At 43.6% G+C, this 18,317-nt stretch overlaps 1 protein-coding gene across 1 annotated transcript in view; it reads right to left on the bottom strand.

Moving 5' to 3' along the window:
• The window catches only part of BLTP3A (bridge-like lipid transfer protein family member 3A), a 60,624-nt gene extending 44,071 nt beyond the window's left edge, over positions 1-16,553 (bottom strand). The window contains exon 1 of the mRNA XM_030871005.2: positions 16,355-16,553. Within this exon, the coding sequence (XP_030726865.2) occupies positions 16,355-16,398 (44 nt within the window). The 5' untranslated portion in view covers positions 16,399-16,553. The remainder of the gene's footprint in view (positions 1-16,354) is intronic.
• Between the last annotated feature and the right edge of the window lie 1,764 nt (positions 16,554-18,317).

The following is an 18,317-nucleotide window of genomic DNA, read 5'->3' as shown; positions in this document are numbered from 1 at the left end:
CAGCTGAGAATCACTAAGATAAGCTACTTTTCCTTCTGATAAAAAGTTATTTTCAAGAAAAAAAAGTAATAGGTACTTTTTCAAGTATGTTTCTCTCTGAAAAAAAGAAGAACATACTTCAAATGAAATGAATAAGTTACACCGCTTATTAGCACTGACATTCTCAGAGTGACTGTATTAAATAGGTAGCATACATCTAACTTCTATACTGTATTCTATGCAAAATCTAACTCTATTTACAGTTCCATATAAAATAAATGTCATTTTTCATTTTTTCAAGCCTTAAAAAAATAAAAAAGTATGACAACATTTTACTTTGTACCAGTCACTGAAAAGGAATTTAAACACATTATCTCAATTAGTCTTCGCAATACCCCATATGAGGTATGCATCATTATCCCCATTTTAAAGAGGAAGAGCAATGGTTCTGATGAACCTAGGGGCAGGACAGGAATAAAGACGTAGACCTAGAGAATGGACTTGAGGACACGAGGAGGGGGAAGGGTAAATTGGAACAACTGAGACAGTAGCATTGACATATATACACTACCAAATGTAAAACAGATAGCTAGTGGGAAGCAGCTGCATAGCACAGGGAGATCAGCTCCGTGCTTTGTGACCACCTAGAGGGGTGGGACAGGGAGGGGATATGGGGATACATGTATACATACGGCTGATTCACTTTGTTATACAGCAGAAACTAACACAACATTGTAAAGCAATTATACTCCAATAAAGATGTTAAAAAAAATAAAGAGGAAGAACATGAGGCTCAGATGTGAAGTCATTTGCCCAAGGTGACAGGGCAGGAAGAGGCAGAGAAAAAGCATGAACCCAGCTCTGCTCACTGGACTGTCTTACTTCTAGTAACATTTTCACTCAGTAATATGTTCCTCTAAAACACATCTGGCACAGAATGAATTTATAAGCTATTTCAGAAATGGTTAGAGGACATCTTTTCCCTTTTACAACCTACCATGGACTGCTTAACCTGTATAAGAAGAATAAATCTGTTTGGGGGGGTAAAGTTATAGTGTAACTCCATCAAAAACTTTTCTGCACTTCGCCAAACAAATCAGATTAATAAAATCTTTCTTAAGTATGCCCAGGGCTAAGTCACCACCATACCAGCAGTAATGCCCAGTCTCTACCAAGACACTGACAAGAGACCACACAGGTTACTGTGCCATCATCTCTATGATCAAATATGCAAGTAAGTTAGTAAGTAATCATCAAAAACTGAACACACAAAACCAAGAGTTCTTTACTTATGCTCTAAGGACGGCTGACAGTACGGGCGGGTTATGCCGGACCACCACAGGCTGTTCTCCCATAACAGTAATAATGATATAACATAGATTTGCTTTTTATCAATTTACTTTTAGGAGTCAACAAAAAATGGCTATTACCTTACCAGCTTCTCAAAAATGCTGTAAGGGGCTTCCCTGGTGGCGCAGTGGTTGGGGGTCCGCCTGCCGGAGCGGGGAGCACGGGTTCGTGCCCCGGTCCGGGGGGGATCCCGCGTGCCGCGAAGCGGCTGGGACCGTGGGCCGTGGCCGCTGGGCCTGCGCGTCCGGAGCCTGTGCTCCGCAGCGAGAGAGGCCGCAGCGGTGAGAGGCCCGGGTAACGCAAAAAAAAAAAAAAAAAAAAAAAGACAAAAATGCAGTAAGAATTCCTCAACTGATATTGTCCACATTTTATAATAACAAAGAATAGGTGAAAAGGTGACCCATGGGGCCAGTCGTGGGGGAGGTTTGTGGAGGTCTACTCAACCAAAGAAACCACTGATCTGAGATCTAATCAGAAACCATCCAACAACCCCTGGTACAAATTTCATTCAGCATTTGTGCTCCTAATAGAGGATGACATCACTGAGTCCAAGGGTGGCTGAAAAGGCTAATGGAAGCCTGCTATTTATTCCACTTCAAGAATGTGGGAAAACATTTTCTGGCCATCTGTTACTGTTACAGAGCATAGAAGCTAAGATGAAATCAAGATGGAAAAACAGATTTTGATCAGGTTTCATTTCTGCCAGAGAACTGCAATCTGCCAAAGAGACAACAGAGAAAGGCTCTCAGACATCTTTACATGTACCACAATGATGGAAAGTGAGAATTCTTAGATTTGCAGTCACAGAATTTCAGAGCTAAGAAGGGATCTTAAATAATCACTTAGTCCAGGGACTTCCCTGGTGGTCCAGTGCTAAAGAATCCGCCTTCCAATGCAGGGGACCCGGGTTCGATCCCTGGTCAGGGAACTAAGATCCCACATGCCACAGGGCAACTAAGCCCCCGTGCCACAATTACTGAGCTCACGCACCTCAACGAGAGAGCCCGTGTGCTGCAAACTACAGAGCCCATGCACTCTGGAGCCTGCACACTTCAACTAGAGAGAAGCCCATGTGCCACAACGGAAGATCCCATGTACCACAACTAAGACCCAATGCAGCACGCATGCACGCATAAATAAGTAAATAAATAAACATAGTCTTTTTTTCACCTTCCATTTTTAAAGGACATTTTAGCTGGATATGGAATTCCAGGCTGAGTTTCTTCCTTTAAGCATTTTAAAGATATCATCCCATTGTCTTCTTGCCTCTTTCGTTACGGATGAGAAGTCAGCCATTAATTTATATCAATGTTCTCCTTTCTGTGATGAGGCATTTTTCTCTGGCTGCTTTCAAGTTTTTCTCTTTATCTTTAGTTTTCAGCAATGTAACTGTGATGTGCCTGGGGTGGTTTTCTTTGGATCTATCCTGCTTAGGGTTTACTGAGCTTCTTGGATTCAGTAAATCTGTTTTTCACCAAGCTTGAACATTTTTAGACATTATTTCTCCCACTCTCGCTCTGTTACAGCTCTTTTGAAATATTATTAACATACCATATATACATGCATTTAAAATGTACGATTTTTTTAGTATATTCACATAGTTGTACAACCATAAGCTTAATCAATTTTCACTACCTCCCTCAAGGAAAAAAAAGCCATACCCTGCAGCTATCACCCCCAATCTCCCCATCCCTCCCAAAGCTAGACAACTGTCATTCTATTTTTTGTCTCTATAGATTTGCCTATTCTGGACATTTAATATAAATGGAATCGTACAATATGAGGTCTCTTGTGACTAGCTTCTTTCACTTAGCATACTGTTTTCAAAGTTCATCTATGTTGTAACATGAATTGGCACTTCATTATTTTTTATAGCTAAGAATATTCCATTGCATGAATATGTCACATTTTGTTTATCCATTCATCAGTTGATAGATATTTGGGTTATTTCCACTTAGAGAATATTATGAATAATGCTACTATGAAAATGCAAGTACAGGACTTCCCTGGTGGTCCAGTGGTTAAGACTGCGCATTCCCAATGCAGGGGGCCCGGGTTTGATCCCTGGTCAGGGAACTAGATCCCACATGCCTCAACTAAAAGTTCACATGCTGCAACTAAAGATTCCCCATGCTGCAACAAAGATCCCATGTGCCGCAACTAAGACCCAGCACAGCCAAATAAAAAAATAAATATATTTTTTTAAAAAAGCAAATACGGGGCTTCCCTGGTGGCGCAGTGGTTGAGAGTCCACCTGCCGATGCAGGGGACACGGGTTCACGCCCCGGTCCGGGAAGATCCCACATGCCGTGGAGCAGCTGGGCCCGTGAGCCATGGCCGCTGAGCCTACGCGTCCAGAGCCTGTGCTCCACAACGGGAGAGGCCACATCAGTGAGAGGCCCACGTACCGCAAAAAAGAAAAGCAAATACAAGTTTTTTTGTGGACTTACAAATTTTATTTCTGTTAGACATACACTTAGGAGTAAAATTGCTGGGTCAAACAGTAACTGTTTTACTTTTTGAGAAACTGCCTATTTTCCAAAGTGGTTGTACCATCTTGCAATACTACCAGCAGTATTTGAGAGTTCTAATTTCTCCACATCCTCACCATCACTTGTTATTATCTGTCTTTTTCATTATAGCCATCCTAGTAGCCACTGTGGTTTTGGGGGGTTTTTTAAACATCTTTATTGGAGTATAATTGCTTTACAATGGTATGTTAGTTTCTGATTTATAACAAAGTGAATCAGCTATACATATACATATATCCCCATATCTCCTGCCTCTTGTGTCTCCCTCCCACCCTCCTTATCCCACCCCTCTAGGTGGTTACAAAGCACCGAGCTGATTTCCCTGTGCTATGTGGCTGTTTCCCACTAGCTACCTATTTTACACTTGGTAGTGTATATATGTCCATGCCACTCTCTCACTTCATCCCAGCTTACCCTTCCCCCCCCCTTTGTCCTCAAGTCCATTCTCTACATCTGCGACTTTATTCCTGTCCAGCCATTGTGGTTTTGATTTGCATTTCCTTGATGGTCTCATGATGTTGAACATCTTTTCATGTATTTATGGCCATGTCTATACAGATACTCTGCCCATTTTTAAATTGGTTACTTGTATTTTTTTTATTATTTAGTTGTCAGCCATTATTCAGAAGTTTTTTGTCTTGTTTTAGTTATCTACTGCAGCAAAACAAATTACTCCTAGCGCCATAAAACAGTAAGCATTTTATTAAGCTCACACATTCTGTGCATTAGAAATCCATTCAAGGGATAACTAGGGTTGTTTTTCTCTGATTCATGATATCTGGGGCCTCATCTGGGAAGAGATGAATGGCTAGGAGCTGGGATCACCTGGAGCCCTCTTCATTCACATGGATGGGCCCTGAGCTGGAATGTCTCAAAGGCTGGGCTCAGCTGGGACTGTTGACTGCACACCTACATGTAGTTGCTTCGTGTAGCTTGGATGTCACTTCCACCCCCATTCAGTTGGTTACAAGAAAGCCACTAGGGCCAAGAGAAAAACATGTAAGGTGAAAGATATTGTTGTAGCCATCTTTGGAAAGTATAATCTGCCATGTATCTTATTCTCTCTTCTCTCCTTCTAGGACTCCAGTTACACATATTTTAATATTGTTCTATAGGCTGAGACTCTGTTTTCGTTTTTCAATCTTTTCTGTTCTTCAGAGTAGATAATTCCTACTACTCTATTTTCAAGTTCACTGACCCTTTCTTTAGCCATCTCCAATCTGCTGTTGAGCAAGTCCAATAAATATTTCATTTCAGATACTGTACTTTTAAGTTCTAGATTTTATATTTGGTTCTTTTTATACTTTCCATTTCTCTGCTCACATTCTCCATTTGTTATCAAGTTTGCTTTAAAGTCCTTGTCTGATATTTATTACTACCAAGTTTATTTACTACTACCAAGTTTGCTTTAAAGTCCTTGTCCGATAATTCCAACATCTGAGTCATCTTGGGGTCATTTCTACTGACTGCCATTCTCTGGACAATGAGTCACATTTTCCTTTATTACACATGTAGTCATTTATTATTGTATACTGGACATTATTGAGATTCTGGATTCTGTCAATCTTCCTTTGAAGAATTTTGTTCTGTTGGGCAATTAACTCAGCTAGATTCATACTCCAAACTCTGTCTTCCCTGTGGTGGACAGAAGCTGAATCTCAGCTCAATTCTTTCAGCTTTCAACCATTGCCTTTCCAGGCTCCATGGAGTCTTCGCCCATGCATATCAAGGATTAAAGCAGATTTTAGGGCTTCCCCTTCTTTTTTTTTTTTTAATAATTGCAAATCTCTTTATTCTTTTTTTTTCTTTTTGGCTGCACTGGGTCTTCATTGCTGCACACTGGCTTTCTCTAGTTGCAGCGAGTGGGGGCTACTCTTCGTTGCAGTGCGCAGGCTTATAATTGCGGTGGCCTCTCTTGTTGCAGAGCATGGGCTCTAGGCATGCGGCTTCAGTAGTTGCAGCATGTGGGCTCAGTAGTTGCGGCTCACAGGCTCTAGGGCACGTGGGCTTCAGTAGTTGTGGTGCATGGGCTCAGTAGTTGTGGCTCGTAGGCTCCGGAGTGCAGGCTCAGTAGTTGTGGCACACAGGCTTAGTTGCTCCGCAGCATGTGGTATCTTCCCGGACCAGGGATTGAACCCATGTCTCCTGCACTGGCAGGCGGATTTTTTTTTTTTTTTTGCATTACACAGGCCTCTCACTGCTGTGGCCTCTCCCATTTCGGAGCACAGGCTCCAGACGCGCAGGCTCGGCGGCCATGGCTCACGGGCCCAGCTGCTCCGCAGCACGTGGGATCTTCCTGGACCGGGGCACGAACCCGTGTCCCCTGCATCGGCAGGCGGACTCTCAACCACTGCGCCACCAGGGAAGCCCAGGCAGGCGGATTCTTAACCACTGTGCCACCAGGGAAGTCTGCTCCCTTCTTTCTGAGATTTATTCCCTCATTTTCCAGCCCCTCTTATAGCCCTGAACTCTACTCTCTGACTGCCCAAGCTAGTAAGACTGCAGACTTTTGCTTGAGTGCTAGCCATCACCCACCATGCAAAGTGGGGAGTGTCCTCAGGCAAAAAGCTATATAAGTGAGAATCTTACCCAGTGCAGTTCCCATCTTTCAAGTTCCCTGTCAGTTTCTGCCTCATTTGGTCACTTTCCAAAGTCTTCCAGTTGTTGCTTTTTACATATTACCCAGAGCTCGTAATTGTTACATGAGGGAGGGTTAGGTCAATATAAGATACTCCTATATTATTAGAAGTCGAACCCTTTTCTACCTCTGTCAAGCCAGTTCCTCAAATGAAGTGAGTTCCTGAACACTGCAGCCCCTTCTTTCGCTCAGGTTAAAAAACAGAAATTTCAAAAAAAGAGACACAGAGAGAGAAGAAAGAAAAACAGATGTCTCTTAGAAAAGGGAAATGCATATTTTCAGCTCTGCCTGGGAAAGCACTACACCAGATGGCATGAGGAAGTCAGCTTGAATGAACTTAGCCCATCCCTATCTGGATTGTCTACATTTCAGAACTCCCCAACTTTCAAATGACCCATATATACCACTGCCCAGACCCCTGCTGCCCAGACTCCTGCCCCATCCTCACTGCCACTGCAACAAAAACCACTTTTGGAAAATAAAAAACAAACTTGGAGCTTCCAGAGTATCTGTGGATTGAGGAGCTATGAAAGTAAGAGTAGCTTAGGGGAGTTGACCCTGTAGGACATATTATGAATTAGAGTTGGTCTAGTTAGAATAGCATTCCTGCTCCCAAACATGTTCTCTATTCCTCCCCTTGAGCTGGGTGAAATCATATATCCTAATGAACTGGGAATTTTGGTGAGAAAGTAAGGGGAGCAGAGCATATAGGCCTGAGGGTAGGGGGATATGGTAGCAGAGGACTGGGGGTAGAACCGGGGCAATGGGTGCATGAGAAGGGGGGACTTAGGAGGTGGGAAAGAGACATAAAGGAGAGAAGAGCAAGTATATCAAGAGCAAACTTGAGCTGTTTCAGATTCCAGACTAACTCAGTGGTTCTCAGCCCTAACAGACCCAACTCTACGAGTGGTATTGCCAAGAGTGACAACATTTTCTAAAATAACGTTCAAATCAATTTTCCCCCATGGTAGCTGCAGTCCTGGAACATTCACTCTAGTTTAAAGCTATGCAGGGAATTTCCTGGTGGTCCAGTGGTTAGGACTCCGTGCTTCCACTGCAGGGGGCACGGGTTCGATTCCTGGTCAGGGAACTAAGATCCCACAAGCTGCGCAGAGCGGCCAAAAAAAAAAAAAAAAAAAAAAAAAATCTGTGCAGTACTTTGTGTTTACATGTAAGTAGGCTTATATAATTTAAACAGGTAATTCACCTCTGTAAACATCTAACAAACATTCAGAAGTCAAAAAGAACAAAGGACAAGGAGTTCCCTAGTAGCCTAATGGTTAGGATTCCAGGCTTTCACTGCTGTGGCCCAGGTTCAATCCCTGGTCAGGGAACTGAGATCCCGTAAGCCACTTGGTGCAGCCAAAAGTAAATAAATAATTAATTTTTAAAAAGACAAAGGACAATCCTTCTTTGTGTGAAATGATTCTGCATACTGCATGACGTCAGCATCTCCAGCCCACTCATTAAAAGCTGGTCACACTCCTCAATCACAACCAAAAAAAAAAGTCCTTGTTGAGATACAATGATCTCAATGATCTAAAAGATCTTACTCCAAGGAATGGGAAAGAAAAACGTTTTCTTCTTCTTCTTCATCTCCCCACCTCCTTCAAATGGTTCCCTAACAATCAAGATCCAGATCTCCATCTAGTGAGCTTATATTATATATAATTAACACACTATTGCTTTTGTGGGCTAACTGGGAACCTATTCAACATTTATAACACTATTTCTACTACTGGACCACACACTCCAAATTTCAAACTTAGAAATAAATTTTGAGAACATAACACTTCCATAAGTCAGAGACTTAAATACACTGACCTCTCACCATCAGTGTTCTCATTCTTTAAATGATGGGCTGACATCCAAGATAGATAGATATAGATATAGATATCTCCAAGGCACTATAAAGACTGAGTATACATGTAAAATGATCATTGCTGTGGGCAAATAAAACAACGTCAATCAACAAATAACTTATAATACATCTAGTCCTTATTTTTGTGGCAAGAAGGTACAAACTACATACCCTTTACCTAACTTGCTAATGTGAATTATTTTTACACCTTAGTTTTTCCATTTACTACAGATATTGATTGATTGATTGATTCTACTGCTTATAAATATTGGGAAATGTTCTTTAGCATCTATGATCAGCACCAGTAGCACTTGCTTCATCACACAGAGATAAAAGGTCCCTTAATGACACTGGGTGAATTGGATTCCCTTGCCCTTCTCCTCTCCCACCCCCACTCCTGCTCCGGTCTACGGTTCCATGAGTTATAACTATACACCTCCATTCTACATACCTTCTCCTGCACCCACTTAACCCATTCAAAACATCTTAAACTCTCTGGGTTTCAAAGTAGCCAAAGGACATAATCCCTGCCATATGGGGGTCACACTCCAGTGGTTGTAGAGAATTAAGCTGTGATAAAAAGAATCTTTTTTTTTTCCAGCAATTAACACCATACTTAACAGATTATTATTCAACCAGGCTTTATATTAGGTGAGGGTAACTAAATGACCTCTAATTTTTTTTTTCCGCTGTGAGAATACAGTATATGATTGTGCTATCTTCTTAAACTTTGGATAATTAAATCTTCTAAGGACCCAACCCAGTATTATATTTCAAGTATTTCACCTATGCTGAGGTCAAAGTTTACCTTGTAGTGTGCCTTGATAAGAAAAAAATGATAAATGGGACCAGCCCTTGTTTCCCTCTCTCCTTAAGCAGTGATACAGAGCATTCATCTCTACCTCTCCGTATTAAAATATTAAGAAACATAATTCTTAAATATCTAAAGAATTAGACATTTGGGTAAGTTAGGCACTGTCAGTGATCTCTCTTGAGCAACTTTAATATGATAAGTAATAGTCACTGTTCATTGAACACTTTTTCAGTAGCAGGCACTTTTATACATTATTTCTAATCCTCAAAACAACAGAGTGCGTTATTATCCCCCATTTTACAGATGAGAAAACTGAAGCTTCAAGAAGCAAAAAGACTTGCTGAACACCAGTTTACAAGTAGCAGAGTCAGAATGTACAGCCACCTTTTAGAATCCAAAGTCCTGGTTCTTTCTACTACAATGACATGCCTCTCAATTAATTTTTCAAAGCAGCTAATTTCATTATTTGTGAATCATACATTAACCTTTGTACGTCAGATACATATGACAGTACTGCTTTGAAATTTTTATTGCTTATAAATGCTACTTTTTAAGACACAACACAACCACTTTATGATAAAAGGGAATCATCCTTGGAAAGTTGTAAAGACTCTAATACAAAAACTATGAAATTCAGGGCTTCCCTGGTGGCACAGTGGTTGAGAGTCTGCCTGCCGATGCAGGGGATGCTGGTTCGTGCCCCGGTCTGGGAAGATTTCACATGCCGCGGAGCGGCTGGGCCCGTGAGCCATGGCCGCTGAGCCTGCAGTGAGAGGCCTGCACACCGCAAAAAAAAAAAAAACTATGAAATTCAAGTTTTAGTTTCTTTAGTAAAGATAAAAGACTATGCCAATGGGGTACTAAGCTTATAGAACAGAATGAAATTATTTAATATCCAGGGTAGTCTGAAGACCAAATATTTAACAAAAACTCAAACACCTAATAAACGGCCCCTCCTTTCTCTCAAGGTACATGACTGTTATTTTGACAGGGAGCAAAGCATCACATCCCTTCCAAGCAAGAAATGTATGGGTTAATGGTTACAAATTACCCTAATTATTTTCATTGAACCTCCCAATTTGAACATTTCTCCAAAAAGATCTGTTTTCAAGGTTCTGACATTTGCTTGTCAGACATTTGACATTTGCTTGCTCAAATTTACAAATAAATCAGAATTTGAAAATTAAACAGAGGCAAAAATAAAGTGGCCATCTGGTTTACCACAGATGAAGTAAAGAAATTTTCAAAACATACGCAACAGAATGACTAAAATGTCATGAAGAACCTAGGGGTAAGACAGGAATAAAGACACAGACCTACTGGAGAACGGCCTTGAGGATATGGGGAGGGGGAAAGGTGAGCTGTGACAAAGCGAGAGAGAGGCATGGACATATATACACTACCAAACGTAAGGTAGATAGCTAGTGGGAAGCAGTCGCATAGCACAGGGATATCAGCTCCGTGCTTTGTGACCGCCTGGAGGGAGATGCAAGAGGGAAGAGATATGGGAACATATGTATATGTATAACTGACTCACTTTGTTATAAAGCAGAAACTAACACACCATTGTAAAGCAATTATACTCCAATAAAGATGTTAAAAAAATAAAAATTTAAAAATTTTAAAAAATAATAATAATTTAAAAAAAGAATGACTAAAATGAAAAAGATAAAAAATACCAAGTGTTGGCAAGGATATAGAGCAACCAGAACTCTCATACATTTCTGGTGGAAGTGCAAATTGGTACAGCCACTTTGGAAAACTGTTTGGTAATATCTATTAAAATTTCACATATACATATCCCACAACCCAGAAATTCCACTCTTAGGTATATCCCCAACCAGTATGTATACATCTGTTCACCAAAGGACATATACTAGAATGTTTCTAACCGCACTATTCAGCATAGCCCTAAACTGGGAAACTATCCAAATGTCCATCAATAGTAAAATGTATAAATGCATTTAGGTATATTCACATAATAGAACACTAGACAGCAATGAAAATGAAAAAATCTACAAATTGATACAACAGAGATTAACCTCACAAAAATAATGTTGAACTAAAGAAGCCAGACATGAAAGCATACATTCTGTGATTCCATTTATATAAATTACAAAAAAAGACAAAACTAATCTTTGCTGTTAGAAATCAGGACAGTGGCTACCCTTTGGTAGAAGTAATGATGGGAGGAGACACAAGGGTGTTTCTTGGTGCTGGTAATATTCTCTTCCTCCACGTGGGTGCTGGCAGCAAGAGTATGTTCAGTAGATGAGAAGCATTAGAGCAGCAGAGTGATTAAGGAGCCCGGCTCTGGGGACTTCCCTGGTGGTGCAGTGGTTAAGAATCTGCCTGCCAATGCAGGGGACATGGGTTCGATCCCTGGTCCAGGAAGATCCCACATGCCGCAGAGCAACTAATCCCGTGCGCCACACTACTGAGCCTGCACTCTAGAGCCTGCACTCCGCAACTACTGAGCCTGTGTGCTGCAACTTCTAAAGCCCACGTGCCTAGAGCCCATGCTCTGCAACAAGAGAAGCCACTGCAATGAGAAGCCCGTGCACTGCAACAAAGAGTAGCCCCCACTCACTGCAACTAGAGAAAGCCCGCGCACAGCAACGAAGACCCAAAGCAACCAAAAATAAATAATAAATAAAATTTAAAAAAATAAATTAAATAAAACAGATGATTAATAAGGCATTTAAAAAAAAAAAAAAGGAGCCCGGCTCTGGAATGGGAGTGACTGCGTTAGAATCTCAGTTCCATCACTTACTAGTTATGATTTGAGGCAGGTAATTTAACTTCTCTGTGCCTCATTTCTTCATCGATAAAATGGGCCTAATGTCTCCATCACAGGGTTAGTCTGAGGATTAAATCATCATAAGACTTGTAAAATGCTTATTCGCACAGTTGGCTATCACTATTACATATCTGCTGAGTAAACAAAAGCAACGCAACAAGATGAGGAAGGAAACAAATACATCTATGATTGCACTATTGCCAGAAAATGCACAAAATAATTATTGGGGAAATGAAGATGACAATAAGTAAAGTCTAGTATAAAGGGGCGTGATCTGGAAGCTGAGACTAGGCCTAGAAACCTTCACCTAAACAGACCCTGGGCAAGCAGGGCAAGCCTCTCTGAGCCTGCAGCTCCCAGCAGTCCACCAGAGGCTGGCCCAGTGATCTCTCCAGGATGATGAGTATAAACGAGTGGAGGCACTGATCAGAAATGGAGAGGGCTGAGCTCACAGTCAGGCTCTCTTATTCTCTGAAAGGACTCTGAAATCATCTATGCCTCTGAATTTCACCTAATGCTTATGTTTTTTAAATATCTATCATGTCTATCAGCCATGTCTTTGTCACTCGGGGTCACATTTCCCGCAGCCATTCTGAGTAAATAATTCATACTTCTGATGGGTTTCTAAAAGAGCCAGTTGGATTAGTTGCTGTCACCCATACCATGGAAGTGTATTCTCTGGCCATGTGATAATAGCTACTCTTTATTAAACGCTACTTCCACGCCAGGCACTATAATAAATACTTTATCCCCAATTCTCAAAAAATTCTGCAAAGCACGTAGTATTCTTCCTTATTCTCATCCTTTACAGACAAGAAAACTAAGGCTCAGAAAGGCTGCCCTGTTCATTAAGTGGCAGAGCTAGAAGGTGAATCTAGCTTGTCTGGCTCCAGAAAAAACGCTCTTTTCCTGAGCCATAGTCCCTTGACTCACTTTACAATCTATCATATTTCTTCTTACTTGTATAACAAAAGGTCTTAGCTAAGGTGTTCTAAAACAAGAATAATCTAATTTGGTGAAAAATCGATTTTGGATATTTTTTAAATGATTACTTTTGTTTCTAAGTAAAGGTCTCCTCCTGGGTTTATTTAAATGAATACTGTACATTGAAGCTATTTGTATTAAACAGCAGTTATCCAAACCATAGGTTAAAGCCCTTAGAAGAGATTTATACTTCTTTCCTCCTGAATCCCCAGTGCCCAGATCAGTGCTTGGCCTAGAGAAGACACTTAACAAAAGTATCTTGAACATCACCTCCTTCAAATCTTGTTTACCAAAATACTCTACTAACAAGTAGGATGCATTCCAACAAGAAACTTTAGTACCTGAAACTTCATGACCAAAATTAAAAATAATATGCAAGTCACTGGGATATCCTTCCTGCTATAGGATACTCTTCCAGGTCAAGCGGCACTGTCATCATCAACAAGTAATTATTAAACACCTATAAATATTTACTTAATATAGTAACCCAGTACCCCTTCTCCTCTCTCCTTCCCCATCAGGTTTGGCAAGACATAGAAGCTATAGTTCCCCTCCAGGCAGGCTGGCCTCTGTACATGTAGTAGAGACCATACAAAGACACAAATGTCACATGTGATTAAGGCAGCTTTTCCGAGTTAAACCAACAGAAAGGCCTCAGGAGTTTGACCTTTCCCCCAGTTAGACCCATGTCCTAGCACTTTTCCAGGAGCCCTGAAATTGCAGCCCTGAATAACCTTCTCCCCCCACCTCCTCAGTCAACCACACAACCCTGAGGAAACAAGAAATTTCTCCCAATGTCTGTCATACCTACTCCTAATTCATCTAAAAGAGATACTTTGTTCACTAAGGATTCACTGAATGTGTTAGCATATACTATTAAAATTTTTCTTTAAAAGCTCTATCTTCATAGAGGGTGCACAGAATATGAGTGCCCTATGGGGAAAGTATACCAGAATTAGAAAGGTGGGTTCTATTTCTCTACCTTTTTTTTTGGCCGGGCCATGGGGCTTGTGGGATCCTAGTTTCCGGAGTAGGGATTGAACCGGGCCCTTGACAGTGAAAGCGCTGAGTCCTGACCACTGGACCGCCAGGGAACTCCCTCTATTTCTCTACCTTACCTTCCACTGCAACTTAGGCAAGTCATTTATCCTCCTAGGCTTTACCTTCCTCAGCCATAAAATGAGAGGTTGAACTAGTCAAGGATTATTCAGGGCATTCACTCAAGATGCCTTATGGGGTTAAGGCATGTGCTTTAAGGGGTTCTTAACCCCTCCCCCCAGGGAACTTATATAAAAAATTACTTGTTTGTGTATGTGGATTTTTCTGGAGAAGTCTATGGCTTATATCAAATTGTCACACAAGTTATGGCCCCCAAAATAGCCATATCTCATGTTTTATTGAGCACTTACTATGTGCTAGGCACTTTACCAAGCCCTTGTGTATTAACTCATATAACCCTCACAATAACCCTTTGAGTTAGATACTATTATTATCCTCATTTTACAGTTAAAGAAAGTAAACCAAAAGGACTTCCCTGGTGGTCCTGTGGTTAAGACTTCACCTTCCAGTGCAGGGGTGAGGGTTCGATCCCTGGTGGGGGAGCTAGGATCCCCCATGCCTGGGGCCAAAGAACCAAAACATAAAATAGAAGCAACATTGTAACAAACTCAATAAAGACTTTTTTTAAAAAAAAAAAAGAAAGAAACCAGAAAGAGCCTGGACTTTTAAACACAGTGCTATGTTAGGTAAGGTCATCTCTAAACTTTAAAATTCTCTGATTCTGTGTTCACTCAAATTAATGGTTTTCCTTTAGTTAAATTTTGTCTCATTTCACAATCATTAGTCCTACACATAAGTCTTTACACAGAACAACCAAATTTATGGAACACCCAAATGAATGTTACCTGAAAAACAATATACTAGGGAGTTAACCAAGTAAAGGGTCCAAAGGCACTTTCCAGCTCCAGCCTCCAATCTGCTTTTCCTTTTAAAACATGGTGTGGTGATTAACCAAAAGATGTATCTGAATCTAATGACTAATTAAAGTCTAAAATCAAAGTAACAGTAAATTGGCCAGTGTCTGCCAGAAAAGGAGATGCAGTGACAGGAATAGTGTCTCACACACCACTCACCAAGGCAATGAGAAGACCAGGAAAGACACATGAGTGCAAGGTCTTGGGTCCCATGTTGACTGGCTTCTCCCCCTACTCGCACCTCCTGAAAACCACTGACCACTGTGGAGCCAAGGATTGGATCACTCTCCACGTGACAGACAACGGCTGTCTAAAGGTATTAAGGTATCACCAAGCCCCGCTTGGAATAAGGAGTGAAAACGAACTGAAAGGCTAGCTTCCAATTTTTGTGGACACCAGTTCTGACAACCTGCAATCGTAATCAGGGGTCAGCAGTCACCCAATTACAACTGAATTGTTTTGCCTGTCACCTGGCTCGGGTCCAAATGACTTGAGGGACATCACATTGCTTAATAAATGACTGCAAAGTAGAAGTGGGCGTCGTTAGCTCTTTTCACAGGCTGTCAAAAAACCTCCACATCTTAAAGGGAAGGTTGTTGAAACTTTATGCCCAACTCTCATGGCCCTTCTCCATTTAGTCTATGTAAGGAGAAGAGAAGCAAAGGAAGGAGAAAGGAGATCAGAGGAACGGCCCTGGGTGCAAGGATTAGCTTTTTCAAGGGTGATGCAACAGGGTCAGCCAGACGATGAAGAGGAGGAGCTGGGTGCTTCTGGGAAGGCGAAACCAGTGTCGGGGTTGGGAATCTGAACGGAATATGGGTTACGCGGGACTGGGTGACAGGGTTATTTAGAAGGGGCCGGGGAAGAAGGATCTAGCCCGGAGCAGCACTAGGAAGAGGAAGGCCAGGGTGGCGGTGGTGGGCGGGTCAAGAGGCGGGCAGACGGCCCCGAGGGAGGGGCAGCGGGTCCTCAGCCGAGAGGAAACACAGCGGGGCGGGCAGGAAAGGATGGAAACCGCGGGGTCCACGGAGTGACGGGCAGAGGGCCAGGGGGCATGCAAGGGAGGACGGGGTGACCTGCCCGGCGGTGTGGGAACTGAGGGTGCGCGCAGCCGGTCAGGAGACCCTTGGGGTCGGGAGGGCCGGGGGGCTGTTAGGCTGGGGAGGAGAGCCTGGGCACCCGCGCAAGGGCAGGGGCGCCGGGTCCCGGAGGGCCCAGGGCCAGGGAAGAGCAGAGTGGTGACAACGTTCGGGGCCACCGGAGCGGGGAGGCGGCCGTCCGGCTCGAGTTGAGGCGGGGATCGCCGCCGAGTCCCGGCCCGGGCTGAGGAGAGGGAGGCCGGCCAGGAGCACGGCGTCAGGGAGGAGGGTCGAAGGGGGAGAGGAAGGGCCCGGGACCGCTGGGGCCGGCGCTGGCGCTCTCACCGGGACAGGTGCTTCAGGATCTGCTTCTTAATGAGCCCGGCCATGCCGGAGCCGCGGCCCGCGTGGAAGGCAGGCGGGCAGCTGTGTTCTCCTCAGCCGCAGAGAAGAGGCGGCCCCTCACCTCGCCGCGGCGCGGGGACCGGACGCCGCCGCCACAGCTGCCGCCATGGCGCCCTCCCGCCCCTGCCCTGGCGCCCCGAGCTCCGCCACGATCCCACCCACCCGCGCGGCGACAAGGAGATCGCGCGTCTCCAGCCTGGCTCGCGGCTGCCCGGAGCGCGCGCTGTGGGAGGGGCGCGCGGCGGCGGCGGGGGCGCGCGCGGCGAGGGGCGGGGCGAGCGAGCTCTGAGCTCGCTCTCTCCCCTCAGCCCCGCCCGCTGTCTGAAGCCGATGGAGATCTGAAGGACTTCGCCTCTGAACTGAAGGAGGTTCACACCCCGCAGTCTCCTTGAAGCATCAGGGAAAGGCGGCGTGTCTGTAATTTTTTGCAGGAATTAGCTAGATAATTCCACACCTCCTGGTCCGCTTCTCATTCATTTCCCTCACACGTTAACTCATTTGTTGAGCACCAGCTAACTGTACTGCAGGAATCGGGCTGGGGAGTGAAAAGTAGTCTCAAGGACCTCACAGGCCCATAGAACCACTGCGCTCTGCTGCTTTGTGCTGAAGGGTGAGAGGGGGCGCCTCGCCATCCTCTATGTGCCCCTCTTAGCCTTTACCTGGTTAACCAATGGATAAATGTTTACTCAACACATATGAGATGTACTGCAGAGGTACCCACTCTCAAATGCTGGGGGCAGCAGAAAATGAGGCAGTAACTTTGACCAAGGGCTTTAGAGATCAACTTTGTTTTACAAATAAGGAAACTGAAGCCCAGGGGAAATAGTTGAAAGAGCTTACAGAAGGTCACAGCTACATAGTGAGACAAAAGACTAGAACCCAAGTGTTCTTACTCTCAGTCCAGTGCTACTTCCACTCAGTCGATACACTTAAAAGTGTAACCTATATGCCGGGGACACCTGTAGATTCAGGCAAAGGTGGGAAGGTGGCAGTTTTCTGGACTTAAACCATCAAGCAAAAACCTAAGCAAAATACTCTCCGAGACAGGCTTATAGGAAATCTGGCCACCGGTTAATTTTAAGTTTATTCATTCTTGTAAATAGATAATACATGAACATAATACAAAAATCAAGATAAGCCTCCCCCCTCCCCTGTCCCTCAGCCATTCAATTCCCTTCCACTAAACAACTGTTACCCCTTTCCCAAATTATGTTTTTGTTTTGTTTTAATTTATTTCATTTTATTTATTTTTGGCTGCATTGGGTCTTCGTTGCTGCGCTCGGGCTTTCTCTAGTTGCGGCGAGCGGGGGCTACTCTTCGTTGCGGTGCGCGGGCTTCTCATTGCGGTAGCTTCTCTTGTTGCAGAACACGGGCTCTAGGTGCATGGGCTTCAGTAGTTGTGCTGTGGCAGGCTTCAGTAGTTGTGGCACGCGGGCTCTAGAGTGCAGGCTCAGTAGCTGTTGGCGCATGGACTTAGTTGCTCCATAGCACGTGGGATCTTCCCGGACCCGGGCTCCAACCCGTGTCCCTAGCATTGGCAGGTGGATTCTTAACCACTGCGCCACCAGGGAAGCCCCCAAATTATGTTTTTAAAAGGGAACAAATCATCCTCAGCCTAGGTTCTCTACTATCCATTTTCCTCCATCAAGACTGCATAATCTATCATTATTTGTTCCTCTGCCCACTTCTCACCAGAATACATACCAGGGACCAATAGACCCCACGGAAGAAGAGATTTCTTGCCAGGATTATTGACCATAATAGCTCCTTCCCAATTCGGCTGTCACCTGCTGGGGCCTCAGGGCAATTTCTTGCATTTCTTGCTCCTTTTCCTAGAGCACCCCAGCAGCTGACTGGATATCTGACATTAGCTATGTAAAACAAAACTTGCCTCAAGCTCAGA

Source organism: Globicephala melas, chromosome 11 (genome assembly GCF_963455315.2).
Source record: "Globicephala melas chromosome 11, mGloMel1.2, whole genome shotgun sequence".
NCBI classification, from domain to species: domain Eukaryota; kingdom Metazoa; phylum Chordata; class Mammalia; order Artiodactyla; family Delphinidae; genus Globicephala; species Globicephala melas.
The sequence above is the reverse complement of the archived record's forward strand: the minus strand, read 5'-3'. Positions and strand labels throughout refer to the sequence as shown.